The sequence below is a fragment of the Hylobates moloch genome, unplaced genomic scaffold, assembly GCF_009828535.3.
Source record: "Hylobates moloch isolate HMO894 unplaced genomic scaffold, HMol_V3 SCAFFOLD_14, whole genome shotgun sequence".
NCBI lineage: Eukaryota > Metazoa > Chordata > Mammalia > Primates > Hylobatidae > Hylobates > Hylobates moloch.
In genome coordinates, this window is record NW_026652289.1 from 53,534,337 (window position 1) to 53,562,087 (window position 27,751).

Consider the following 27,751-nt stretch of genomic DNA (forward strand, 5'->3'; position numbering starts at 1 on the left):
GAGGCAGGAGAATCACTTGAACCCGTGAGGTAGAGGCTGCAGTAAGCCAAGACTGCACCCCCAGCCTGGGCAACAGAGGGAGACTGTGTCTCAAAAAAAAGGAAGTTAAGTAACTTATTTGAACCTCAGCGTCCTCATTTGTCAAATTCTTGCTCTCAGGAGAAATAGCCAGGGGACAATATCCACCTTAGGATTGCTGTGAGAATTAAATTGTAAATGGTGGCCATTGCTTCACAGAACATGGCTTCCTTCTGGTGCTCTGTGAGTAGTGACTATACATGCTGGTTTGCCCAGAACAGTCCAGTTGATGCCTGCTGTCCTAGCATGTTAATTGCCCCTTTTCACTCTCAGAAGCACCCAGTTTAGACAAAATACAGTCAGCCTATCTGTATTTCTTTCTATTCCTAGCTCAGGTCCAGCCTGTGTTAGCAGCACCACTATTTCTACTTTCCCCTCTAAGAGGCCATGTTTGGATTGTGGTTAGGTTACTGACACACCAGGGGTTTGGTCTAGGTCCTGCTGTTGGTCACACAAAAAGCCAATGACTGAGACACAGAGGATTGCCAAGGAAGAAGGCTTTAATCGAGTGCTGTGGCCAAGGAGATGGGAGCTCAGTCTCAAATCCAAATCCATCTCCCTGGCTAAAATTAGGGGTTTGTACAGCAGGGAAGAAACGTAACAATGTAAGGGAAAACAGGAACTCCTGAGGGGTAAGGAAGCAATTATGATAATGAGGGGCCTGGGTCTCATTGTCTGGATGCTATGCTCTGTGAGTTTCAGTTCTTTCATACTTTTTGAGAGGCCTGGTATCTCACTGTCTGAATCTGGTGAGTTTCAAGCTTTAAGACCAGATGTGTCCATTTCTGTTTATCAGGAAAAACTGTGTATGAGATTCTTTGATACATTTTGAGAGACCTGGTATCTCATTGTCTGAATCTGGTGAGTTTCCAGCTTTAAGACAAGATGTGTCAATTTCTGTTTATCAGGAAAAGCTGTCTATGGAAGTATTGGGTCAATTTCAGTTACATTCTTCTTTCTGGGCCTCAGGTTCCTCTTATTATTATCATTTTTTAGAGATAGGGTCTCCCTACGTTGCCTAAGCTGGGGAGTCAGTGGCTATTCACAGGCGCAATCATGGCACACTATAGACTCGAACTCCTGGGCTAAAGCGATTTTCCTGCCTGAGCCTCTGAGTAGCCAGGATTGCCAGTGCACACCACCACACCTAGCACAGGTTCTTATTTCTTTTTTTTTTTTTTTTTTTTTTTTTTTTTTTGAGACAGAGTCTCGCTCTGTCATCCAGGATGGAGTGCAGTGGCGTGATCTCAGTTCACTGCAACCTCCACCTCCTGGGTTCAAGCGATTCTCCGGCCTCAGCCTCCTGAGTAGCTGGGATTACAGGTGCATGCCACCACACCTGGCTAATCTTTGTATTTTTAGTAGAGACGGGGTTTCACCATGTTGGTCAGGCTGGTCTCGAACTCCTGACCTTGTGATCCACCCACCTCAGCCTCCCAAAGTGCTGGGATTACAGGCGTGAGTCACTGTGCCCGGCCGCTTCTTTCTTTTTTTTTTTTTTTGAGATGGAGTCTCGCTCTGTCACCCAGGATAGAGTGCAGTGGCAGGATCTCCACTTACTGCAAGCTCCACCTCCCCGGTTCACGCCATTCTCCTGCCTCAGCCTCCCGAGTAGCTGGGACTACAGGCGCGCCCGCCACCACACCCAGCTAACTTTTTGTATTTTTAGTAGAGACGGGGTTTCACCATGTTCGCCAGGATGGTCTCAATCTCCTGACCTCGTGATCTGCCCGCCTTGGCCTCCCAAAGTGCTGGGATTACAGGCGTGAGCCACTGCGCCCAGCTGCCCAGCCTCTTATTTCTTAAATAGGAATAACAATGCCCATCTCGAAGGATGTTTAGGAGGCTTAAATGCAGGGTCTGGCACAGGCCAGGAGCCAGATAAACCTGAGTTCCCTTCCATGGCCTTCTCTCTCTTCCCTCCATCATGCCAATTTCCCCCAAGCATCGCACACCAGAACTCAACTTCTCCCCTGCCAGGAGAGCAATTTCCAGAAGTTTCAGGTGACATATCAGCTCCCAAGCCAGGGCCAGGCCATGGTCTCTTCTGAGAGCAGGAAATCTTCAGGGTCAGGAGCGGTGGCTTACACCTGTAATCCCAGCAATTTTAGAGGCTGAGGCAGGAAGATTGCTTGGGCGTGGTGGCTCTCACCTGTGGTCCTGGCTACTCCTCTGGTGGCTGAGGTGCGAGGAACACCTGAGCCCAGGGAAGTCGAGGCTGCAGTGAGCCATGATCACACCACTGCACTCCAACCTGGATGACAGAGTAAGACCCTGTCTCTTAAAAAAATTTTATTTACTTTTTTTTTTTTTGAGATGGAGTCTCTGTCGCCCAGGCTAGAATGCAGTGGCATGATCTCGGCTCACTGCAACCTCTGCCTCCCAGGTTCAAGCAATTATCTGCCTCAGCCTCCTAAGTAGCTGGGATTACAGGCACTCGCCACCACGCCCAGCTAATTTTTTATTTTTAGTAGAGACGGGGTTTTGCCATCTTGGCCAGGTGGGTCTTGAACTCCTGACCTCGTGATTCACCTGCCTCAGCCTCCCAAAGTACTGGGATTACAGGTGTGAGCCACCACGCCTGACCAAAAACATTTTTTAATTAAAAAATTTGTATGTATGGTCAGGACCTAGTTAAAGTTAAAAAAAAATTTTTTTTTTAAATTTTAAAGAGAGGGCCAGGTGCAGTGGCTCATGCCTGTAATCCCAGCACTTTGGGAGGCCGAGGCAGGCGGATCACGAGGTCAGGAGATTGCAGTGAGCCGAGATAGCACCACTGTACTCCAGCCTGGGTGACAGAGCGAGACTCCGTCTCAAAAAAAAAAAAAAAAAAGAAAAGAAAAGAAAATATAAAGAGAATCTTCAGCATCCATGTGTTCATGTTCAACCCATGTTGGCTGCTTCCAAGTCCATTGCTATGGCTGGTAACATTGTTTTGCCTACACAGATGGAAGGCACCTTTGAACTCACCTTTGAATGCTCCTTCCTCTTCCAGGAATCCAGAGGCCTGAAAGGGAGTCTGCTGGGCCTCCAGTCCCTAAGTGAGAGGTGACAGCATGCTGGCAGTCCTCACAGCCCTCGCTCGCTCTCGGGGCCTCCTCTGCCTGGGCTCCCACTTTGGCGGCACTTGAGGAGCCCTTCAGCCCATCGCTGCACTGTAGGAGCCCCTTTCTGGGCTGGCCAAGGCTAGAGCGGCCTCCCTCAGCTTGCAGGGAGGTGTGGAGGGAAAGGCGCGAGCAGGAACCGGGGCTGCGCGCGGCGCTTGCGGGCCAGCTGGAGTTCCGGGTGGGCGTGGGCTTGGCGGGCCCTGCACTCCGAGCAGCCGGCCGGCCCTGGCAATTAGGGGCTTAGCCACCTGGACCAGCGGCTGTGGAGGGTGTACTGGGTCTCCCAGTAGTGCTGGCCCACCGGCACTGCACTCGATTTCTCGCCGGGCCTTAGCTGTCTTCCCGCTGGGCAGGGCTCAGGACCTGCAGCCCGCCATGCCTGAGCCTCCCACCCCCTCCGTGGGCTCCTGTGCCGGCGGGAGCCTCCCCGACAAGCGCCGCCCCCTGCTCCACGGCGCCCAGTCCCATCGACCACCCAAGGGCTGAGGAGTGCGAGCGCACGGCGCGGGACTGGCAAGCAGCTCCACCTGCAGCGCCTGTGCGGGATCCACTGGGTGAAGCCAGCTGGGCTCCTGAGTCTGGTGGGGAGGTGGAGAACCTTTATGTCTAGCTCAGGGATTGTAAATACACCAAAGCACCCTGTGTCTAGCTCAGGGTCTGTGAATGCACCAATCGACACTCTGTATCTAGCTACTCTGGTGGGGCCTTGGAGAACCTTTATGTGTAGCTCAAGGATTGTAAATACACCAATCGGCACTCTGTATCTAGCTCAAGGTTTGTAAACACACAGATCAGCACCCTGTGTCTAGCTCAGGGTTTGTGAATGCACCAATCAACACTCCGTATCTAGCTACTCTGGTGGGGCCTTGGAGAACCTTTATGTCTAGCTCAGGGATTGTAAATACACCAATCGGAGCCCTGTCAAAACAGACCACTGGGCTCTACTAATCAGCAGGATGTGGGTAGGGCCAGATAAGAGAATAAAAGCAGGCTGCCAGAGCCAGCAGTGGCAACCCTCTAGGGTCCTGTTCCACCCTGTGGAAGCTCTGTTCTTTCGCTCTTTGCAGTAAATCTTGCTGCTGCTCACTCTTTGGGTCCACACTGCCTTTATGAGCTGTAACACTCACTGCGAAGGTCCGCAGCTTCACTCCTGAGCCGGCGAGACCACGAACCCACCAGAAGGAAGAAACTCCGAACACATCTGAACACCAGAAGGAATACTCTGGACACGCCGCCTTTAAGAATTGTAACACTCACTGAGAGGGTCCAAGGCTTCATTCTTGAAGTCAGTGAGACCAAGAACCCACCAATTCCGGACACGTAAGGACCTGCTGTCTGGGCTAGCAGGCAAAGGGTCACCATGTAATCTCAGCAGATAAAGCCACCATGAGATAAGCCCATTGCAGCAAGGGAATAACATAACTCCCAGATTCCACCTGGATTAGCTGCATGTCCTCCAAAAGCCCTGAAGCTCACATATCTGCCTCTTGCCCTCACACCCACCCACTCCCCACATTCCTTTGCTATGAGACAACTGGTAGTTCTTCTGGCCTGATCATTCCCATTGCCTTGCCGCAGGGGGTACCAAACCTGGCTTAAATATTGTAGAATATTTGGTTCCACCAGGAAGCTCTCAGTGTAAACGACTTGTCAGTTATTGGGGTTCTTTGCTCAGAGGCAGTTGCATGACACTTAGGATTTTCATCCTGCCCTAGAAACCACAATACTGAAGGAAGGAAGCCATGAGAAGAAAAAGGTAATGAAGGAGCTGTCCAGTTGGGACTGAAAGCACAGGGATCTGGGGGTGTTGACGCGTGGTGGAAGGGGTGTTTCAACTGACCCCAAGGAGGTAAATGCAAATGAGGGTAGAAGTCCTGTGCAGGAGCCTGTTTGCAGGTAGCTGTAGGGCAGAAAGAGAAAACCCTAGCACACTGCACTGGCTGTGTGGCCCTCAGTTTCTTGTCTATAAAACAGCTACATATGCTAATTGACTCCATCGTGAAGCTGTTATGTGAGGAGGGTGAAATGAGATCAAAGAAAGACTTGGCAATATGGAGCACATGTAACACGTAACCATAACCCAAGTCTTATCTAGGGCTCCACATAGTTCCGTCCTGCTCAGCTGCACTCAGAATCACACATTGCAAACGGCTTTAAAAAGAACCTCGATCTTGTTGCAGTGAGCTGAGATCAAGCCACTGCACTCCAGCCTGGCGACAGTGCAAGATTCCATTTCAAAAAAAAAAAAACAAAAAACCTTGGCGGGGTGCGGTGGCTCACGCCTGTAATCCTAGCACTTTGAGAGGCTGAGGTGGGCAGATCACAAGGTCAGGAAATCGAGACCATCTTGGTTAACACGGTGAAACCCCATCTCTACTAAAAATACCAAAAATTAGCTGGGTGTGGTGGTGGGTGCCTGTAGTCCCAGCTACTCGGGAGGCTGAGACAGGAGAATGGTGTGAACCCGGGAGGCGGAGCTTGCAGTGAGCCGAGATCACGCCCCTGCACTCCAGCCTGGGCGACAGAGCAAGACTCCGGCTCAAAAAAAAAAAAAAAAAGGCTCCTTCACTCCTCCGTTTGTTCCCATCTTCCCAGTTCTGTATCTCAATCTGTTTTTCTTTTTTGTGTGTTTGTTTGAGATGGAGTCTTGCTCTTGTCATCCAGGCTGGAGTGCAATGGCACGATCTCGGTTCACTGTAACCTCTGCCTCCCAAGTTCAGGTGATTCTCCTGCCTCGGCCTCCTGAGTAGCTGGGATTACAGGCGCCTGCCACCACCCAGCTAATTTTTGTATTTTTTAAGTAGAGACAGGGTTTTGCCCTGTTGGCCAGGCTGGTTTCAAACTCCTGACGTCATGATCCACCCGCCTCAGCCTCCCAAAGTGCTGGGATTACAGGCGTGAGCCACCGCTAATCTGTTCTTCTAATCCCACACCACAAAGTGCCCAGGAACCACAGGACAGATTGTTTTTGTTTTTGTTTTGTTTTTTTTTGAGATGAAGTCTCATTCTGCCACCTAGGCCAGAGTGCAGTGGTGCGATCTCAGCTCACTGCAACCTCTTCTTCCCAGGTTCAAGCAATTCTGCTGCCTTAGCCTCCTGAGTAGCTGGGATTATAGGCATGCACCACCACACCTGGCTAATTTTGTATTTTTAGTAGAGACAGTTTCACCATGTTGGCCAGGCTGGTCTTGAACTCCTGACCTTAACTGATCTGCCCACCTTGGCCTCCCAAAGTGCTGGGATTACAGGCATGAGCCACTACGTCTGACCACAAAGACAGATTGAACAATACTGTTGTGTCCGGAATTAGTGGGTTCTTGGTCTCACTGACTTCAAGAATGAAGCCACGGCCCCTCGTGGTGAGTGTTACAGTTCTTAAAGGCAGCGTGTCCGGAGTTTGTTCCTTCTGATGCTCAGATGTGTTTGGAGTTTCTTCCTTCTGGTGGGTTCGTGGTCTCGCTGGCTCAGGAGTGAAGCTGCAGACCTTCGCAGTGAGTGTTACAGCTCTTAAGGCGGCGCGTCTGGAGTTGTTCGTTCCTCCCGGTGGACTCGTGGGCTCGCTGGCTTCGGGAGTGAAGCTGCAGACCTTCGTGGTGAGTGTTACAGCTCATAAAAGCAGTGTGGACCCAAAGAGTGAGCAGTAGCAACATTTATTGCAAAGAGTGAAAGAACAAAGCTTCCACAGTGTGGAAGGGGACCCCAGCGGGTTGCCACTGCTGGCTCGGGCAGCCTGCTTTTATTCTCATCTCTGGCCCCACCCACGTCCTGCTGATTGGTAGAGCTGAGTGGTCTGTTTTGACAGGAAGCTGATTGATGCGTTTACAATCCCTGAGCTAGATATAAAGGTTCTCCACGTCCCCATCAGATCAGTTAGATACAGAGTATCGACACAGAGGTTCTCCAAGGCCCCACCAGAGCAGCCAGACACAGTGTCGATTGGTGCACTCACAAACCCTGAGCTAGACACAGGGTGCTGATTGGTGTGTTTGCAAACCTTGAGCTAGATACAGAGTGCTGATTGGTGTATTTACAATCCTTGAGCTAGACATAAAGGTTCTCCAAGGCCCCACCAGAGCAGCTAGATACACAGTGTCGATTGGTGCATTCACAGACCCTGAGCTAGACACAGGGTGCTTCGGTGTATTTACAATCCCTGAGCTAGACATAAAGGTTCTCCACATCTCCACCAGACTCAGGAGCCCAGCTGGCTTCACCCAGTGGATCCTGCACCGGGGCTGCAGGTGGAGCTGCCTGCCAGTCCCGTGCCGTGCGCTCGCACTCCTCAGCCCTTGGGTGGTCGATGGGACTGGGCGTCGTGGAGCAGGGGGTGGCGCTCGTCGGGGAGGCTCAGGCCACACAGGAGCCCACGGAGGGGGTGGGAGGCTCAGGCATGGCGGGCTGCAGGTCCCGAGCCCTGCCCCGCGGGAAGGCAGCTAAGGCCCGGTGAGAAATTGAGTGCAGTGCCGGTGGGCTGGCACTGCTGGGAGACCCAGTACACCCTCCGCAGCCGCGGGCCCGCGTGCTAAGCCCCTCATTGCCCGGGGCCAGCAGGGCCGGCCGGCTGCTCCGAGTGCAGGGCCCGCCAAGCCCATGCCCACCTGGAACTCCAGCTGGCCCGCAAGCGCCGCATGCAGCCCCGGTTCCCGCTCGCACCTCTCCCTCCACACGTCCCTGCAAGCTGAGGGAGCCGGCTCCCACCTTGGCCAGCCCAGAAAGGGGCTCCCACAGTGCAGTGGTGGGCTGAAGGGCTCCTCAAGTGCTGCCGAAGTGGGAGCCCAGGCAGGAGGCGCGGAGAGCGAGTGAGGGCTGTGAGGACTGCCAGCACGCTGTCACCTCTCACTGTGAGGTCAGGAGAGAGAAAAAAACTATACTATAATAAGCAAAGCAAAATTATTTTTCACGGGTGGGGCTGAAGATTGCTATAAATCTTGTACCAACACACGCATACAGTGTCATTTAGTCTCCCTCCCTCCACTGGCCACAAGGACAGTGGGTTGTTTTTTTGTTTGTTGGATATTTTTTGTTTTGTTTTGTTTTTAGTACACACCACCTTTGGAAAAGACTGTGGTTTCTACAGTTTTTAATGGTGTTGATTTTTCTTCACATTGTTACTCACTTTTGTCACCCCTTTTCCAGAATTAGGGGTGTGGTCAAGGCCTTCAGCACAACCTAGATTCCCCTTCTCAGCATCCTGGCTTCCTCCTAGACTCCAGCTTCTCAATCCAGACCCAATCTGTTCTGCACATACAGCCTGGCTGATCTTCACCGCATGCCACACTCACCATGTGCCTCCCCTACTGAACAGCTCCCAACCTTCCCAGCACGTGGAGCCTGAGTTCCTCCCTGGGTGTCCTACATCAAGCACATGGCAGCATGTCTTCACCCTTTGTATCCTTGGTCCTCCTGTAAGCCCCAGCCCAAGTTCTGGTCTGTCCAGGGGACCCATCCTGACTGCTCAATTCTGAAGTAGAGTCCATGCCACACAGTCTCACTTTCACTGTTTGCTGTTATTTGATCACTGTGAGTCTTTCTCCCATAAGAACATAAGCTCCTTGAGATCAGGGATTTCAAAGGTTTATTAAAAGCACACAAGGATACTCAAAATTCATTTTCATCTGTTAGCTTGTGACAAGAAAAGCAGACCCATTTCTACTCCAAAGGCCTTGATGAATATCTTCAAGTCAGGCACCGTGGCTCATGCCTGTAATCACAGCACTTTGGGAGGCCAAGGCAGGAGCATCACTTGAGTCCAGGAGTTCATGACCAACCTGGGCAACATGGTAAAACCCCATCTCTGCAAAAAATAAAAAATTAGCCAGGCATGGTGGCATGTGCCTGTAGTCTCAGCTACTGGGGAGGCTAAAGTGGGAGGATCGATTGAGCCCTGGAGTTCAAGGCTACAGTGAGCTGTGATTGTGCCGCTGCACTGCAGTCAGCCCAGGTAACAGTGAAACCCAGTCTCAAAAACAAAAAGAAAATTTCCAGATGCCTCTGCCAAGTCTTTGTGTTTGTTTCTTTGCAATAACTCCCTGCCATCATTTTTAAGAACTTCCAGATAAAGAACAGAAAGAAGCCAGGCTCACACCGGTAATCCCAGCACTTTGGGAGGCTGAGGCAGGCGGATCACTTGAGGCCAGGAGTTCAAGACTAGCCTGGCCAATATGGTGAAACCCCGTATCTACCAAAAATACAAAAATTAGCTGGGCCATGGTGGCAGGTGCCTGCAGTCCCAGTTACTCGGGAGTCTAAGATGGGAGGATCACTTGAGCCCCCGAAAGTCAAGGCTGCAGTGAGCTGTGATTGTGCCACTACACTCCAGCCTGGATGACAGAGTGAGGCCCGGTCTCAAAAAACAAACAAAAAGAGCAGAAAAATCTCTTTTTATATTTTTATTTATTATTATTAAATTTTTTAGAGAGAGTCTCACTCCTCACCCAGGCTGGAGTGCACTGGCATGACCATAGCTCACTGCAGCCTTGGACTCCTGGGCTCAAGCAATCCTCCCACCTCAGCCTCCTAAGTAGCTGGGAATACAGGTGTGTGCCACCATGTCCAGTTAGTTGTGTTTCTTTTGGTAGAGATGGAGTCTCACTATGTTGCCTAGGCCTGTCTCAAACTTCTGGTCTTAAACTGATCCCTCTGCCTTGGCCTCCCAAAGTGTTGGGATTACAGGTGTGAGCCACTGTGCCTGACCAGAAGGAACTCTTTTTAAAATGTATTTATTGATTTTGTGGTAGATAGTATATTCATCTGGCCCAACAATTAAAAATGAAGTCACCTCCTATCTTTTTTTTTTTTTTGAGACAGAGTCCTGGCCTGCCTCCTATCTTTGTTTCTCAACCACTCAGTTAGTTCCCCTGCCAAGAGAAAAAACAATAGACAATGTTTTTTCTCTGTTTATCTTTTTAAAGGCATTTGATGCATACACAAGCCAGTAAGAATATATCCTCCTTTTCTTTCCCCACCCTCATTTTTTCTACACAAGCGTGCATGTGACACACATTCTTCTGCACCTTGCTTTTTCTGTTTAACAATGTACCTCAGAAATCTTCCCAAATCAGCTTCCTCAACACTTTGTTTTATGGTTGTGTAGAGTTCCAGTGTATGAAGAACACTAATTTATTTACCCAATCTCCTGGCTGTTAGATAGTGAGGGTGTTTCCGGTCTTTTAGTACCATATATGAGGCTGCAATAAATCTCCTGTTCAGACATAATGTCATACAACTGAGTGTATCTGTGGGACAAATCCCTAGAAGCAGAATTGCTAGGTCAAAGAGTAAGGTGCATATGTAATTTTTTTTTTTTTTTTTTTTTTTTGAGACAGAGTCTTGCTCTGTCGCCTAGGTTGAAGTGCAGTGGTGCAATCTTGGCTCACTGCAACCTCCGCCTCCCGGGTTGAAGCGATTCTCCTGCCTCAGCCTCCCAAGTAGCTGGGATTACAGGCGTGCACCATCACACCTGACTTTTTGTATTTTTAGTAGAGACGGGGTTTCGCCACGTTGCCAGGCTCGTCTCGAACTCCTGAGCTCAGCCAATCTGCCCGCCTTGGCCTCCCAAAATGCTGGGATTACAGGCATGAGCCACCATGCCAGGCCTGGTCTTTTAGTACCATATACAAGGCTGCAATAAATCTGTTTAGACATAATGTCATAGAAGTGAGTGCATCTGTGGGACAAATCCCTAGAAGTAGAATTGCTGGGTCAAAGAGTAAGGTGCATACGTAGTTTTGATAGATACTCCCAGATTGTTCTCTAGTGAAGTTGCCATCAATTTACGCTCCTACTAGCAATGCATGAGGGCACCAATTCCCCACACCCCTGCCAGTCTAACAGGCAAAAGCTTTAGGTCTAGCTTGATTTGCACCACTCTCCTCATGAATGTGGCTGAGCAGCTGTTTAAGGGCCCTTTGTGTGACTGAGTTTTTTGGTTTTGTTTTTTGTTTTTCATGTGAATTCTTTGTATCTTCTGCTCACTTTTTAATGCGTGTTCTTGGTTCTTTTTTTCTTTTTCTTTTCTTTTTTTTTTTTTTTTTGAGACGGAGTCTTGCTCTGTCACCCAGGCTGGAGTTCAGTGGCATGATCTCAGCTTATTGCAAACTCCGCCTCCCGGGTTCAAGCAATTCTCCTGCCTGAGCCTCCCGAGTAGCTGGCACTACAGGCATGCACCACCATGTCTGGCTAGTTTTTTGTATTTTAGTAGAGACGGTGTTTCACCAGGTTGGCCAGGCTGGTCTCAAACTCCTTGAGCTCAGACAATCTACCCACCTCGGCCTCCCAAAGGGCTAGGATTACAGGTGTGAGCTACTGTGCCCGGCCCTTGGTCTTTTTGTCATCAATGCATAGGAGCTTTTTATATATTAGGAGAATCAACCCTTTGTTTATGAGCTGCAGATAATTTCCCCAGCATGTTGTCCTTTGACCTTGACTTTGGGTTGTTGCTCAGTGAACCTATTTTTCTATAGTCAAATTTGTCAATCTTTGCTTTTGTGGTTCCTAAATTTTGTCTCTTGCACAGAAAGGAGCAGGAACCAATAGCCCCAACACGCACACTTTTTTGGTCGGCACAAGCTTGGAGTGACTTGCTGGGTTCTGTAAGGAACAGGACAACTCCTGCTCTCCAAGAGAACCCAATGTTAGGAGGACACAAAGTAAACTGACAATTACAATTCTGTTGTAATAAACAGTAGTGGCCGGACACGGTGGCTTAATCCTGTAATTCCAGCACTTTGGGAGGCTGAGGCAGGAAGATCATAAGGTCAGGAGTTCGAGACCAGCCTGGCCAACATGGTCTCTATTAAAAATACAAAAAAAAAAAAAAATCAGGCCGGGCATAGTGGCTCACGCCTGTAATCCTAGCACTTTGGGAGGCCAAGGCGGGTGAATCACGAGGTCAGGAGATTGAGACCATCCTGGCTAACACGGTGAAACTCCGTCTCTACTAAAAACACAAAAAAAATTAGCCAGGCGTGGTGGCGGGCGCCTGTAGTCCCAGCTACTCGGGAGGCTGAGGCAGGAGAATGGCGTGAACCAGGGAGGCAGAGCTTGCAGTGAGCCAAGATCCCGCCACTGCACTCCAGCCTGGGCGACAAGTAAGATGCCGTCTAAAAATTTTAAAAAAGAAAAAAAAAAGCTGGGCGTGGTGATGCACACCTGTAATCCCAGCTTTTCAGGAGGCTGAGGCAGGAGAATTGCTTGAACCTGGGAAGCAGAGGTTACAGTGAGCCGAGATTGTACTACTGCACTCCAGTCTGGCCACAGAATGAGACTCCATCTCAAAAAATAAAAAATAAAAAATAAGTGGGAAGCACCATGGCAACCTGGGCAAGGAGTTTGCAGTTGGCCAGGGAAGGCTTTCCAAAGGAGGTAGCACCCAGGTACATCCACAGGCATGTGTGGGAGTCAGTCTTGTCCCAGTAAAAGCAGCAGCATGTATACAGGCAAGAGGCCTCGCCAGTTCAAGGTTGTCCAGTCTGGCAAGAGAATAGGGAGCCCTTTAGGGTTGGCATGTGGTAAAGGGCAGGGCTAGAAGGGTAGGCAGAAGCCAGATCACAAAGGGCCAGGTGTGTACTGCCCAGGAGTCTGGGCCTGATCTGAGGCAGTGAGGAGGCAGCAGCGGGACCTGACCAGCGGGGTGCAGGAAGAGCTGGAGGCGGCCCAGGGCGGAAGCTGGGCCTTGGTTTGGAGGCTTCTGCCTCCCACCCAGCAGCATCCACAGCAGCCTTGAAGGGCTCATGGCTGCCACAAAAGAGTACACATTTCAGACCCAAATGTTCTATTCTCTGAAACTTCCAGAATTCTAGAAAAAATCATCAGGGAGGCTAGAATCTTCTCTGAGAAACATTTCTCCCCAAGATGAAGGTAACTTCAAGTGCTTGGACCCCTCGTGGGGAAAGCAGTGATTGTCACTCCCCACTCAGCACCTCCTTGGCAGATGGGGCCAGCTAAATGCAGCACCTGCTCCTCTTAGCTCCAGTCTGGCTCAGGGAACAGCTGGGCTCTTTAGGCCCAGCCCAGACCCATTCATCCAGAACCCCCCTTCAAAATGGGCAGCAGGGATGCAGGACTGCTGTGGGTGGGAGATGGAGAGGCGAACCCCCAGGGACAGGGGCCTCCAGCTGGCCTGAGTCCACAGGGATATATGTTCCCTTCTAGCCAACAAGGCGCAGTCCTGCTGAGCAGCCACAGCTGTTTTCAGAACTCTGGGACAGTGGCCTATGAACTTCCCTGCTCCCATGGCCTTTTCACACAGGCACTTTGTGGTTGATCTCCCTGGGTGACTGCCTTCCCTAAAATGCCTGGCATAGATCCTCACACACGATGAATACTCAGAAAGTGGTATCAGTTTCTGTTAAAATTGGGAATCGGCTGGACATGGTGGCTCACGCCTGTAATCCCAGCACTTTGGAAGGCCATGGCCAGTGGATCACTTGAGGTCAGGAGTTCGACATCAGTCTGACCAACATGGCAAAACCCATCTCTACAAATAATACAAAAATAAGCTGGGCGTGGTGGTGGGCACCTGTAATCCCAGCTACTCAGGAGGCTGAGGAGGGAGAATGGCTTGAGCCGTGATCACACCACTGCACTCCAGCCTTGGGGGCAGAGTGAGACTCCGTCTCAAAAAATAAATAAAAATAAAATTGGGAAGCCTCACCATTTACTAGTGGGTTGCTGAGGGAGAGGAAGGGCAATGTGGACAAGAAGGAAGCTGGAAACCCTGGAAATGGACTTTTGGGACTGTCTCCGGGTTTCAGTTACCCAGGTTCTCCCCATGCCTCATCCCGAAACCAGCCAAAGAAGTTGGTTCTTGATGCTACCATTTTAGTTATAGTTTATTTTGTGCCCTAAGGCAATTTTATCCCAAAGGGTCACCTGGTGAAGTCAAGTGCTGTTGAGATAAAGGCTGTGGAGGCTGCTGGAGCATTGATTCCAGCCAGCAGGCTTCATGGTCCCCTCAAGGCACCTCTACTCTCAGTGCTCTCAGAGCCCACATGGGATGTCCCTCACACCTGGCCTGGAAGCCAGACGGCAGGAAGCCAGCCTCAGCCTCAGCTCCAAATACGCAGACAAGCCCTCCCCGCTGCAGCCACACCAAATGGCAATTAGGTCAAAAGCTGGGTAGCAGAGGGTTTCTGGGCCAGAGTGCATGGTGTCCCTGGATCTACTTCCCTTGCTCATGTGTACTGGGGGTTGGGGAGGCACAGACACCCAGGCCCCTGCCTCAGGTCCAGCAAAGCTGAAAGGATGAGAACAGAGAAAACCAAGAAGCAGGCAAGAGGCCTGGGACCCAGGGCAGGGTCAACCCTCCTGGCTGCTTACCTGTCACTTGCATAAAGGGACGTGTCAACTTAGCATCCAGGATTTCCTTTTTCCCAAAATGAGACGGGGCATTGCAGCAAATGCTAGGAAAGCTCTCTGGCATATATGCATGCCTAGTTTTAACTTCCATTGATTTGACATTTACTATGTTCCAGGCACTCAGTGGCATGGGTATTTTGCACACATAATTTCACTGAATCCTCTCAACAACTCCCTGAGGGTAGGATAAAAAGATAGCTGAGGAAAGTGAAAGTCAGGAAGGCTAAGTCCTGAACCAAACTGCCATTGCTAGTAAGCGGCAAAGCCGGGATTGGAACTAGGGGCTGTCTGGCTTCAGATCTTTATCCTTAACCACCATGTTATACAGGGACTAAACAGCGCCGGTGAGTTGTCAACCCAGACCCTTCCCTAGCCATACCTGGCAACACCCCCTGATCTCTGGGACCACAGTTGGGTTGTAGGGAAAGAATGGAGTCTCCTAAATGGTGATTTTTCTTTATTTCCCCACACCTTCAATCTCATGGCATGGTCTGCAGGAAACCTCAGAGTCCTGCCAACTCGCAGGCTTCGCTGATCGCATGGCACCTGGGCACCCCGCCAAAGAGCTGAAACTCCCAAGGCTCAGCCAGGATTCTCCAGCTGTGGTGTTTCTAAAAGTCGTTCTGGGTGAGATGTAGAGCCGAGTTTTCCCAGTCACTCAGTCCTCCTCCCGTGAGGACAACACTGCTTGCTCTCCTGGCTTGCTTCGCCCATCCAGGAAAAGGTGGGGAGGGGCTCTAGGCAGCGGCCTCTCCTGGTTGAAAGAAGCTGAGACCTGGGCCTTCCGTCCAGTTTACCGTCCAGTTTAACCTGGAGCAGGACCGGCCCCTGGGCAGGCTCAGAGCAGGCCCCCTATTCAGCAAATGAGGGTATCCTCCTATTTTGCCAACATCCATCTTCACCGACTTGGCCTGAACCCATTCTGAGTACAGAGGGACACCCATGGCAGAAATCCCAGGTCAACTCTGCTGGAAGCCACTATGCTGGAAGAGGACTTCTTTCACTTTGTCCACGATGGTCCCCACTTCAGCCATGGCACCCAGACCTGGGAGCAAAATTCCGCTGTGGCCAGAAAGGCCAACAGTGCCTGTAGCCCTGCAGACCCCTGCCCATTGCTCCCTGAGTGCTCCACCCAGAGCCCAAGGCCTGAGAGGGCAAGGTCTGTCTTTGCCTGAGCCAGACACATCATATCTCTCCCAAGACCCCTGGCGAGACCCTGGGAATCGTTCCAGTAGCCATCCTTAACTGCATGTGGGCTGCATGCCAGGGACTCTACCAGGTACTTTACACATTCCATCCCATTTTACCCTACCCATCTGGAGGCAGGAATTATGATTCCCATTTTCCAGCTGAGAAAGCTAAGCTCAGAGAATGGTTTGCTAAGGTCATAACAGGCCAGGAACTGAACTGAGATGTGACCCCAAAGCTAAGCCCTTTCTACAGCCCTGGGCTATAAGCCTGGCAAGACACCCACCTTCGTCTCCGCACACCAGCTTCTTGGCCACACAGGGGATCTCAACATAGCCGAAGGCCTTGAGCTGGTCTACCTGCTGCCCTGTGATCGGGTGCTCCCACATGGCGGTGTTCATGGCCGGGCAGAAGAGCAGGGGCTTGCTGCAGTCCCAGGCCCGGATGATGCAGGTCTGTGAAGAAGGCCAGGGTCTTGCTACTCTGTCTGCCACCCTCCCCGCCACCCTCCAGACCCTGCAGCCAGCAGCCCAGCCGTAGGCTTGAGATGACTGGGCACAGCCTGCCTGCAGGGAGCTGTCTCATCCCTCAGGGGTGGGGGCTGTGTCTCCTCGCCTCTCTCCACCTCCCCACAGGCTCTGGCACAGGATCCTACAAACAGGAGGTACTCAACCAACGCTCAGACCTCCAGCAGGTATCCCTGTACCTAAGCCTCCCCCAGGTAGGCTCACACCTCCTGGGAAAGGCAACCCTAGGGAGCAGAAGGCAGGCTTTTTTGGTTACACCAGAAAGCAAAGGACCAGGCTGCTCCTCAGGTGGGGCCCATCTACCTGACATCAGCTCTCCGAGGCCAACTAAAGTCTGGCAATGAAAACATCTGCCGTTACCAAAACCTTCTCACGTATAGGATCTCATTAACCCTCACTGAGACCTTATAAAGAAGGTACTGTCCCATTTCACAGAGTGGGAGCTGCTCCCTGAAAGGTAAGCAGTCATTCAAGCCCACACCCGGACAATGGGCGCCACCCAGGCAATGTTCCACTGCACAGCCTCACCATCTCCCAAATCCAGGCCACCCCACCCAGCTCACAGAGTCCTTTGTGCCACAGACTTTGAAATTACGTAGCCCTGAGTTCAAATCCTGGCTGTGCTCTGTATTACTAGCTGTTTGAGAACCTGGACATGGGACTGAAGGCCAGGGCCTGGCTTCCTCTCTAGAAAGGTCCCTCCCTGGGCAGCTGTGAGGACTGAGGTGAGAATGGCTACAAAGCTCTGAGTGCAGGGCCAGGCACAAAGCACAAGCTCCAGGGTAGTGACTCCTGGGCTTCCCACAGGCGTAGGCTCCCTGGGCTGGGGGCTGCCTGGAGGACAGAGAAGCTCCCAGTGCTCTGACTGCTCCAGACACCTCTTCCAGGGCTGTGAGCCCCTCAGGGTAACAGGCTGGAAACCCCTCCCCTGAAGGGAAGCTCATCTGGGAAAAGAGCAAAGGAGTCCAGAGAACAATGCCCCGACAGGCTAGGACCAGCACCTCCCCCATGTCCCAGGGACAGGGAGGAAGCAGGACAGCAAACAGCCCTGGGACCTGGCTGCTTGCATCAGCCACCAGCATTAGTTTCCCACCAAGCCCTCTCAATACGACAGCTGGGCTATGAGTGGACAGTTTCAGTCACACTTCCTCTTGGCTCCATGCCACCTGCTGCTTCTGCAGAAATCAAGAGCATACCTAGAAGAGTCGCTCCACTGTGTGCAGGGCGGGAGCAAGGGCTGGGCTGGGCTGGGCTTTCTAAGTGCCCTCAAAGCAAAGCACACCAACCAGGGTGAAAACCAGCACTCCACCTCCTCTCAGACAAGCCTCAGCTCCTCTGAACCCACGAAAGCAGGCAGGAGGAGAAGAGGGCCTCGGTTCCCACGGTGACATCTCTTTGGCCAGTGCTGTGTTCAACATTTCAGGCTCTGCCGCTGGGAATTCACGTGGGCAGGGGAGAAGGCCTGGATCCCAGTCAGGAGACCGGCTCCTAGCCAGACTGGTGACCCAGAGAGATTGTCTGTTTTTTCTAGGTCTGACTGCCTGTTTAGCACAAATAGGCCAGGGCCTTAGTGGGCTAGAGGACAGAGGGAGATGGGCCTGGAGGCCAGAAGCACGGTCACACCTAGCATGCTGCCCTCACAGCACTCCATGCCCTGGGCGCTGGAAAAGGAGGTCTGTGGAGGGAGGAGCAGGCTCAACTTCTTTTCAGGGATGTAGGGAGAAAATAGCTAGAGAGAGAGGACACAGCCACAGGCCACCAATGCCCACACTTCAAACTTTGTAAAATTTGAGATTCCTTGAAACGTTTGTGACTTCGAGGGAAAACCTTTGAGGCAAATGATCTGGGGGCTGGTCTTGGGAACATGTTTCACTTCCCAGCCAACTCTGGAGGAGGGAAGCCCAGGGATTTCATGACATGATGGCAGCTTAGAAGGAAAAGGGGAAGCAGAGCTTGCAGGAAGGAGGAAAGCGCCCTTGCAGAGCTGGCCCAGGCCGGGGCTTAGCTCCCAGAGGCCAGTACGTTGTCACATCAGCTGCTGCTGACCCGCCAGCGGGGAGCCTGGAGATTTGGTGAGATGGTGCTGGCCACACACAACTCTGACCCAATTTGATGAGAGCAGCCAGGAAACTCAACTGTTCTAGCTGCAGCTGCCATGTCAGTTGTGGCACCAGTGCTGCTGGTAAGCCTTTTTGTTTGTTTGTTTGAGACAGCGTCTCACCTCTGTAGCACAGGCTGGAGTACACTGGCACAATCACAGCTCACTGCAGCCTTGACCTCCTGGGCTCAAGCAATCCTCCCACCTCAGCCTCCCAAGTAGCTGGGAACCACAGGCATGCACTACCACACCTGACTAATTTTTTTGTATGTTTTATAGAGATGGAGTTTCACCATGTTGCTCAGGCTGGTCTCAAACTCCTGGGCTCAAGCAATTTTCTTGCCTCAGCCTCCCAAAGTGCTGGGGTTATAGGCATGAGCCACCACACCTGGCCTTTTCCTTTTTTTTTTTTTTTTTTTTTTTAAATAGAGACAGGGTCTTGCTATGTTGCCCAGGCTGGAGCACACTGGCTATTCTGGCTACTCACAGGCATGATCAAGGGGCACTGCAGCCTAGAACTCCTGGGCTTAAGCGACCCTCCCACCTTGGCCTCCCAAGTAGCTGGGACTATAGGGAAAGCCTGCTTGATGACATTGCGCCCAGGCTCTCTCTTCTCTGCACTCCCTAGCCCTGCTCCTGGCCATGCAAGTTGTTCTTCTGCTCACCCTGTGCTCTTATTCAAATTATGCTTAAATCACTGGCAGATTCTTTGAGGAGTGCCTTAGGAGCCCATTGACAAGTATACAAGAACACTAATCTGTGACCCCAAAAAACATCCTGTCCCAGCTTCATCATCCACCTTCTTCACCACATGAAACTCTGAAAAACTCCCAGCTACTCGCAAAAGTAAAACTGCTAGTTACCGCATACATGCAGTAAGTATTTATTGGATGTCTATCTACCACAGGCCCAGGACTATGCAAGGTGGTGACTCCATAGTCAAAGTACTGACTGGGGTCATTCAGGACTGTACCCCTCACCAGAGGATACTCCCTTCCCAACGGCATGGGTGATCAAGCCTGGCACTCCCTGTGTTCTGTGAGGCTCTCAGCATACACCCAGTATGTGGTAGGCGAAAGCTCAATAAATGAGGTGGGGGGTGGCAATTAGGGAGAGGGAGGAGAGAAATCACACCCAAATCTTCCTAGGACAATCATATAAACAAAGGCAGCTCCCCTTTAATGGCAACAGCTCCCTGGAGGCATCTTAGGCCTAGGACAGTGCCCACTTTGGACAGCTGGACTTCCATTTCTCCCTACCACCCATCGGCCCTCGCCACTGCCCTGTCTTTCTCCCCTCTTCCCCTCTAAGCTTCCCCTAATATATAGGAAAGCTACAAGGGTGATAAAGTGTATATGAGCCATCTATGAAGAAGTGAACCCCCAATCACATTGCCCAGATCTGCGGAGTAGGCAGAGCTGAAGCAGGCGGCGATGGGGCTGAGCAGGGACAGTGGAAGAGCACACCAGGCAGCCCACAGGGAGGGACAAAGAGCAAGGAACAAGGGTCCACCTGTGGGCACCTGGCTGGGTGCCAAGGGCAGGGGAGAGGGATATACTCCTGGGGAGCAGTGGCAGGTCACGCTGACCCATCAGGACCAGAGCTGTGCCCATGTGCTAGAGAGAAGGTGAGAGCACTGGGGGCGATGGGGGGAATGGCGGAGCACGATCTCCCTGGGCAGACCGGGGCCCCACAGCAGCAGGTCTCCTTGTACAAGGATATCTGCAGCTCAGCAAACTGGGTGTGAGGCCCAGGGAGGGACGAGGGCCCCAGGACATCACTCACAAGCAAGTTGTCACAGATGCCACTGGCCACCTTCCCCAGAGTGTTGGCATCAAGAGGAGCCACCAGCAGGAGGTCTGCCCACCTCCGCAGGTCAATGTGCAGAACTGGGTCAGAGCGGCTCTTCCACATCTGGCAGAGGGAAGAAAAAGGGGTCAGTGTGGAGGAAGTGGGATGCATCACCAAGGCAGGCCAGGTATGGTAAGTCAGGAGACTAAGGAGCCCACTGACCTGCCCTGCCCAGGCCAACCTCCGTTCCCTCCTGCAGCTAAGCTGGCGAGCGCTAGCCATGGAGCCAGCAGCCGAGAGAACCAGGCCTGAGGAAACAAGTGCCCCTTGTCTCTCTGAGCTATTCCCTTCATGGTTTGGCTTTCAAGAGAACTGACATCTGGCAGGGAGCTCCCGGCCTGTCTGCTTGAGGCGGATGCTTGGGTTGTCCAAGCCAGTGGAAGGCTCCGGGGCAGTGAGAAATGGAGGGGGTGGGGGCGGGGAAGACAGGCCAGCCGGAAATGTTCTAGGCTGAGAATGTTTGAAAATGCCTGGCAGGGAACCCCTGTGAGGCCCACACTCAGTGTCTGGTGAATCAGCCAGTGCCCACCCATCCGCAGGGGAGATGCAGCAGAGCCTGGTGGCCGTGGGAAGTGAGGCGTTCTCTTCAGCCCTGACGCCAGGAGCCACGTGGACAAGGGTGGTGGGAACAGAGCTCCTCTGTGGTTTCATCAGCCCAGATAAGTACAAGGACACTCAACCTCAGGCACCAGGCCAAAGCCCAGCTCCGCCTGGGCCGGGAGGAGACTAAGGCCTCCTGCAGGCCAGAAGCTAGACAGATGTTTTCTTCATTGCCTCTGCCCAGAGGGCCCTGACCACGGACTTGAGCCCAGCCTGTCTGTTCCAGCTGCCAGACACAGACCGCAGGAAGGACTGCTCTGTCCTGCTGGTGGAAACTCAATGGAACTCAGCCCAGGGGGCCCCAGCACTGACCTCCCATTCATCAGCGTCACTGTAGAGGGTGACAGGAATGTCCTGGGGGCTGTAGAAATGTTTGGCTCTCTCAGTTGTGACCACTGCTACTTCCAGCTGTCACCAAGAAAAAGGGGGTGGCGGGGAGGGAGGAAGAAACTGTTACCAGAGCCACAGGCCTGGAGGCCACAGGAGGGTCAGGGCAGGCAAGTGCTGTCTTCACAGGCTGGCTTTAGAGAGGACTTCCCTCCTTAGCTGCAAGCCCCATGTCTGCTTAGCTACTTCTGCTGTCACCCAAAGGTCAGGCCCTACCAGGTGTGGCTGTTTCACTTCCCTATCTGAGGGGCTGCTGAGGAATGAGTCACCAACTGCCCATATATACAAAGCTGCAAGCTTCTGCCACTTGGGCAGAGGTAGGCCCAGTGGCAGAGGCATGGAAGCGACGGGAAAGGAAGTCAAGGCCAGGGCCGCAGAGGCCACAGCAGGCAGGAGGGGCCACCCAAGGAGGCTCATAGGTCCTGAGTTCTGTGCCACACAGCAGCTCTGCCCTCTGCAGGCCACGGCGCTGGGGGCTGGGGTGCGGCATGTCCTCTGTGCATGCATGCCTCCAAGAGAAAGCAGACAGTATCCTTTCACGTACTTCTAGGAACAAGGCCTCGTGGGCACAGGCTGCAGACAGGCTCCTGGAAAACCCAGCCTGTGCGTGCCCTACACTCATGGGGTGAGAATGAAGTTTACCCGCACACTACCCATTCACTAAGAAATTACTAATGCAAACCAGGGCTGCCTGCAATCTGCTTAACAGAACACACGGCTGTGAGAAACAGCACCCAGGAGTGTGAAGGGCACTAGATGGGTTGGCTATCATTTGTAAAACAAGATTTTTTTTTTTTTTTTTTTGAGATGGAGTCTCACTCTGTTGCCCAGGCTGGAGTGCAGTGGTATGATCTCGGCTCACCGCAACCTCCGCCTCCCAGGTTCAAGCAATTCTCCTGCCTCAGCCTCCCAAGTAGCTGGGATTACGGGTGCACGCCACCACACCTGGCTAATTTTTGTGTTTTTAGTAGAGACGAGGTTTTTCACCATGTTGGCCAAGCTGGTCTCAAACTCCTGACCTCAGGTGATCCACCCACCCCAGTCTCCCAAAGTGCTAGGATTACAGGTGTGAGCCACCGCACCCAGCCTGTAAAACAAGATTTTAGACTAACAAACTGGCAAAGTACAGGGGCCCAGAGGAAGTAGCTGGTGGGGAGAGGGGGGTGTAGGGAACCACATCTTTGGGGGAAACCAGTGAGTCAGGAGAGGACATTTGTTTCTCTGGACATTTATCCAGAAGAAAGAAAAGTCAAGGGTGACAAGGACAGAACCATCAACCAGCCAGAGCAATAGTCATGGGCCATGTCTAGGCCAGATCCAGCCTATAGACACGCTGTTTGGCCTACACAAGATTATTAACATTCTTGAGCCAACATGTGCAAGTTGGAAGATTTCACATAGAAAATTCAATTTTCTGAGTTCTTGTGAAACGCTGAAGGCTCGGTGCTGCTGGACACACATTCCTACGTGACAGCGACATGGTGCCCTAAGGCCTGCCTCTCACTCTGTAGGACGTGCCCATGCCAATTCCACCTTGTCCTCATTCCTCCCTACTGTCTCTCTGAGGCACCCCCTCCTCGCTTGCTTCCTGCATATTGTACAGGGCAGAGTGGGTGACACAGCAGCACAGCACCTAGGAACAAAGCTAGGACCAAGGAGTAGAAGTCTCAGAGAAGAAGACTGAGGAAGAACTTCAGAAAGTCTGGGGTTCCGAGTTCTATTGACTTGTCCATTCTCCATCTCACTCCCCCTTAGGATCTACCATGCCCAGAACCTGCTAAAAAACCTCAGGGACCTTTTCAGAGGTCCGTCACTTATTTATTTATTTACAGACAAGGTCTTACTCCATTGCCCAGGATAGAGTGCAGTTGCATGATCATGGCTCATTGCAGCCTCAATCTCCCTGGGCTCAGGTGATCCTCCCATCTCAGCCTCTTCAGTAGCTGGGACTACAGGTGCATGTCACCATGCCCAGCTAATTTTTTGTATTTTCGGTAGAGACAGTGTTTGACCATGTTGCCCAGAATTATCTCAAACTCCTAGGCTCAAGCAGTCCACTCACCTTGGCCTCTCAAAGTGCTAGGATTACAAGCATGAACCACCATGCCCGGCCTAGAGGTCATTTAAACCAAACCCCCACTGAATGCTGGAGTCTCCCTAGGATGGCCCTGAATAAGCCTTGCCCCGTTCTGAGTAAGATGGCAAATGAGCAGGGCTGCATTATCCCTCCCCAGAACCCAGTCCTGGAGATGCCACTGGGCCAGCACAGGTTGGGAGAGCAGGGCAGGGTGGGGCCATGCTGAAGGCCCTGTCTCTTTCGTGGGGAAGACACAAGATAGTGATAAGGTAAAGGAGAGGGCATAATAAGTTAGGGTAACCATAAGAAGAATAACCTTTACCTTTCAAACCCACAGAAGGAAATTCAATCTACACATAAAGGATAGGAAAGGAGAAAAAGAAGCAGAGAGAACATATGATAAAGCATTTGCCCTGGAGCAGTAATGGGATTACGCACATGCCTGTAATCCCAGCACTTTGGAAGGCAGAGACAGGCAGACTGCTTGAGCCCAGGAGTTCAACACCAGCCTGGGCAACATGGTGAGACCCCCATCTCTACAAAAAATACAAAAATTAGCCAGGCACGGTGGTGTGCACCTGTAGTCCCAGCTACACTGGGGAAGCTGAAGTGGGCAGAGCCCTTGAGCCCGGGAAGGCAGAGGCTGCAGTGAGCAGAGATCAAGTTACTGCACTCCAGCCTGGGTGACAGGGTGAGACCCTATCTCCAAAAAAAGATAAAAAAATAAAAAGCAAGCAAGCATTAAATAAGACAGCATAGGTAAATCCTAATATAATAATAATTATAGTAAATATATAACAGGCTCATCTTCTTGATTAAAATTCAGATTCTCATCTTGGATGTTGTTTAACCCATCAATATGTTGTATAAAAAGATACATTTAAAGCAAAAGAACATATAAAGATTAAATAGAAGAAAAAGCTTTTAGTTAAATAAGGTAAACTCTGCTCCCTCCCAGAAGCCCACTAAAATAAAAGTAAAGTAATTTTTTTTAAAAAGATCTAAACTCAGTGGCTGACGCCTGTAATCCCAGCACTTTGGGAGACTGAGGCAGGCAGATTGCTTGAGGCCAGGAGTTCAAGACCAGCCTGGGCAACATGGTGAAACCACATCTCTAATACAAAAAAATTAGCTGGCATCGTGGCGCACACCTATAGTCCCAGCTACTCTGGAGTCCAAGGTGGGAGGATCAGTTGAGCCCAGGAAGTCAAGGCTGCAGTGAGCCAAGATCACGCCACTGCACTCCAGCCTGGGTGACAAAGTGAGACCTTGTCAGAGAAGAGAAGAGAAGGGAAGAGAAGAGAAGAGCCGGGCACGGTGTCTCACGCCTGTAATCCCACTTTGGGAGGCCGAGGTGGGCAGATCACCTGAGGTGGGGAGGTCGAGATCAGCCTGACCAACAAGGAGAAACTCCATCTCTACTAAAAATACAAAATTAGCCGGGTGTGGTGGCGCATGCCTGTAATCCCAGCTACTCGGGGGGCTGAGGCAGGAGAATCACTTGAACCTGGGAGGTGGAGGTTGCAGTGAGCTGAGATTGCACCATTGCACTCTGGCCTGGGCAACAAAAGTGAAACTCCATCTCAAAAAAAAAAGAAAGAAAAAAAGAAAGAAAAGAAGTAAATTCTCAAGAACAAAAAGAAGAGGAACAACCACCAACAGCAGTTAAGACGTGCCAATGCGCTTTCAGAAGATGGAAGCGAAAGGAAGCACTAGCAGAGAGGATCCTGCAAGATCAGATTAGATTAGATGAGAAAAGAAAATATCCAAAGCCTACACAGTAACTGAGACACAAGCCAATTAGAGCCCAGGAGCCTAGGACTTGAGGCAGTGAGTACCACAAAGGTGAGCGTGAGGCAGACAGCTGAATACAGGAGGACTGGTTCCTGACCTGTAGAAGGAACAGCTAAAGTCCCCCCAGGTCTTCTTCCCACCCCAGGCAGCCAGACATACTACCCTTGCAGAGTTAGCACAACAGAAGTCAAAGGAGTCCTGGAGCAGAAGTGAGTATCTACAGACCAAACAGAGAGACCCAGGCCTGCTTCCCCTACTTGACCCTAAGAACGCAAGGTCAACCAGGCAGGAGACTACTGATAGGGTCTTTCTGGAAAAACCAAATAACCCTGGGAGTAGGGAGATGTGGTAGGGAAGGAAACCTTCAGATATGGAATTCAGAGGTCCACCAACAAAACATTTCAGTACCAGATGAGTACCAAGTCCCTGGCAGTGAAGACAGAGTTTCCAATCAGCTTTTGGCACCCAAATAAGAACAGCCAAGGAGTATCAGATATTTGAGGAGAGTCCTCTAGCAAGAAAGAGATTACACAAACAAACAGAAAATAGAAACCCAGTGGCAATGGAGGGAGAAGAAAACTTAAAGACGAGAGATTACACCCAAGAAACAAGAACATAACACTTCTTAAAATGAGTATTCAAGGAACAAAAAAGAACTCTTAGAAATTAACATTATAAACAGTGAAATAAAAAATTCAACACAAGTTTAAATCTTCCAGAAACGAGAAAAAAAAAAGATAAAGAAATGGATAATAGTAGAAAAAGATGAGAAAATCGAATCAATTCAGTAAGTTAAAAAATCTGACGATTAAAGAGTTCCAGAGAGAACAGAAAAATAGAGAGGAGAAAACTACAAAAAAAAAATTAAATTTCCCAGAAGTGAAGAACCCACAGGTGAGAGCCATTTACTCTGCCTCCAGGGGTCGGAGAAGGCATCCCCACTGTTAGTTTCATGAAGAAACCAGAGCATCATGTCTATCGGTGCAGCCTGAGCCCATAGCAGCTCTTCTGGTGGCCACATCCCTCTGCTGATGTATGGAGTTTGCAATCAGCAAAAACTCAAAAAAATTCTTCTCATTCATGCTGCTACTAAGCCACAAGCGCCAGGCTGTATCTGAGTAGTTATTTTTCTGGTCCCAAATGCAGTCCCTCACATGTCCCTGGTAAACTTCCCCTCACCAGAGTTGGTCTGCTGTTTGCTCAGCCTACGGAGAACTCCTGAGAGCTCAATCCTGTTGCTCCTCCTCTCAGCCAGCACCACCATCAGTAGCCCCCAGAGACACTAATCCAAATTATGAACAGAACAAAGTCAAGGGCAGAGGTCACCCACAAGGTCCACAGGCGTGGGTGTGGCAGCAGAGCAAGGGGTGAGAAAGAACCAAGAAGAAACTCTTTCCAAGTTGGATCTTTCACTGGTTATAACATGCTGACAACATCCCCAGGTGGTCTAGGGAGAGGTCCTAGGATTCCATCAAAGGCCTCATCTAAATCGAAAAATACTTTGTCTACTATCCAAAACATGAACTAAAATCAATATGCCTTGTTCCTAGTTATCCCAATCTAGCTTTTCTTAGCACTTACAAGCCTCATCTGTAGCAATTTGTGGAGCTCACCTCCTTTACCTTTTTGATCAATGGACATTAGCCATCTCCTGCCCCTGGCCCCTTTGACATTTCCCACAATTCCTGTAGGTCACCAACCACAGTACCCTAGCGCCCCAGGAGAGAACTTTCTCAGGACAGGAGATGAATCACCCAGCCTCGGTTCAGGTCCCTCCTACCACCACAAGCTCCAAAGAGAAGATGAACAAAATGAGATCAAAGAATCCCCCCATTTCTTTGTTAAAAAAAAAAAAAAAAAAACAGAGTCTCACTTTGTCATCTAGCCTGGAGTGCAGTAGTACAATCTCGGCTCACTGCAATCTCCCAGGTTCAAGGGATTCTCCTGCTTCAGCCTCCCAAGTAGCTGGGATTACAGGCATGCACCACCATGCCCGAATAATTTTTGTATTTTTACTAGAGACAGGATTTCACCATGTTGGCCATGCTGGTCTCGAACTCCTGAGCTAGGGCAATCCACATGCCTGGGATTACAGGCATGAGCCAGCACGTCCAGGCCCTCCCATTTCTTCTTATCCTCTGCTATTGTTACCACTGGCCTCCAGCACCAGACACTGCTTCATTGTTTCATCTCTGGTTACATGTCCTCCCTTCCATTTAAGTGTTTTCCAGCTCCTTCAACAGAAGGCTTCAGGTAGCCAGAGACCACATCTCTGCTGATACACTGCCTACTTCTGCTCATGGGACCACCATCTTTCATTTCTAAGAGCTTCCCAACCATCCTGAACCATTTGCTACTTAAGAATGTCCCAGGTTCGAAGTGAGGAGTGCCTCTGCCCGGCCGCCCCATCTGGGAAGTGATCATCTGGAAGTGAGAGGCCTCACTGCCGCCGCCCCGTCTGGAAGTGAGGGCCTCTGCCCGTCGCCCGTCTGGAATAGTGAGCTTTCTGATCCTTTATCCCACTTTTTCTTCCTCTTCCTTCTCCTTCTTCTTTGTCAAATAGAGGATTGAGTTATTATCATTGATCCATACAAAGTCCCTCTCTCATTCATTTTAATTCCCACTCCCCATTTCTATTCCCCGCCTTCCCATGTGCAACCTTCCTAATATGTTTGATATGCATCTT

At 51.0% G+C, this 27,751-nt stretch overlaps 1 protein-coding gene across 5 annotated transcripts in view; it reads right to left on the minus strand.

The window, feature by feature from the left end:
- Nucleotides 1–8,742: 8,742 nt before the first annotated feature.
- The window catches only part of PPCDC (phosphopantothenoylcysteine decarboxylase), a 32,720-nt gene continuing 13,711 nt past the window's right edge, over nt 8,743–27,751 (minus strand). For 2 of the 5 annotated variants that reach the window (XM_032174970.2, XM_032174972.2), the window contains 4 exons: nt 21,120–21,215; nt 20,142–20,270; nt 16,018–16,186; nt 13,870–15,588 (listed from right to left, as the gene is read on the minus strand). In XM_032174970.2, the coding sequence (XP_032030861.2) occupies nt 15,503–15,588; nt 16,018–16,186; nt 20,142–20,270; nt 21,120–21,215 (480 nt within the window). In that variant the 3' untranslated portion in view covers nt 13,870–15,502. Of the gene's footprint in view, nt 8,980–13,869; nt 15,589–16,017; nt 16,187–20,141; nt 20,271–21,119; nt 21,216–27,751 lie in introns of those variants that run through there. The other 3 variants (XM_058427835.1, XM_058427836.1, XM_032174971.2) reach the window with 3 other exon arrangements.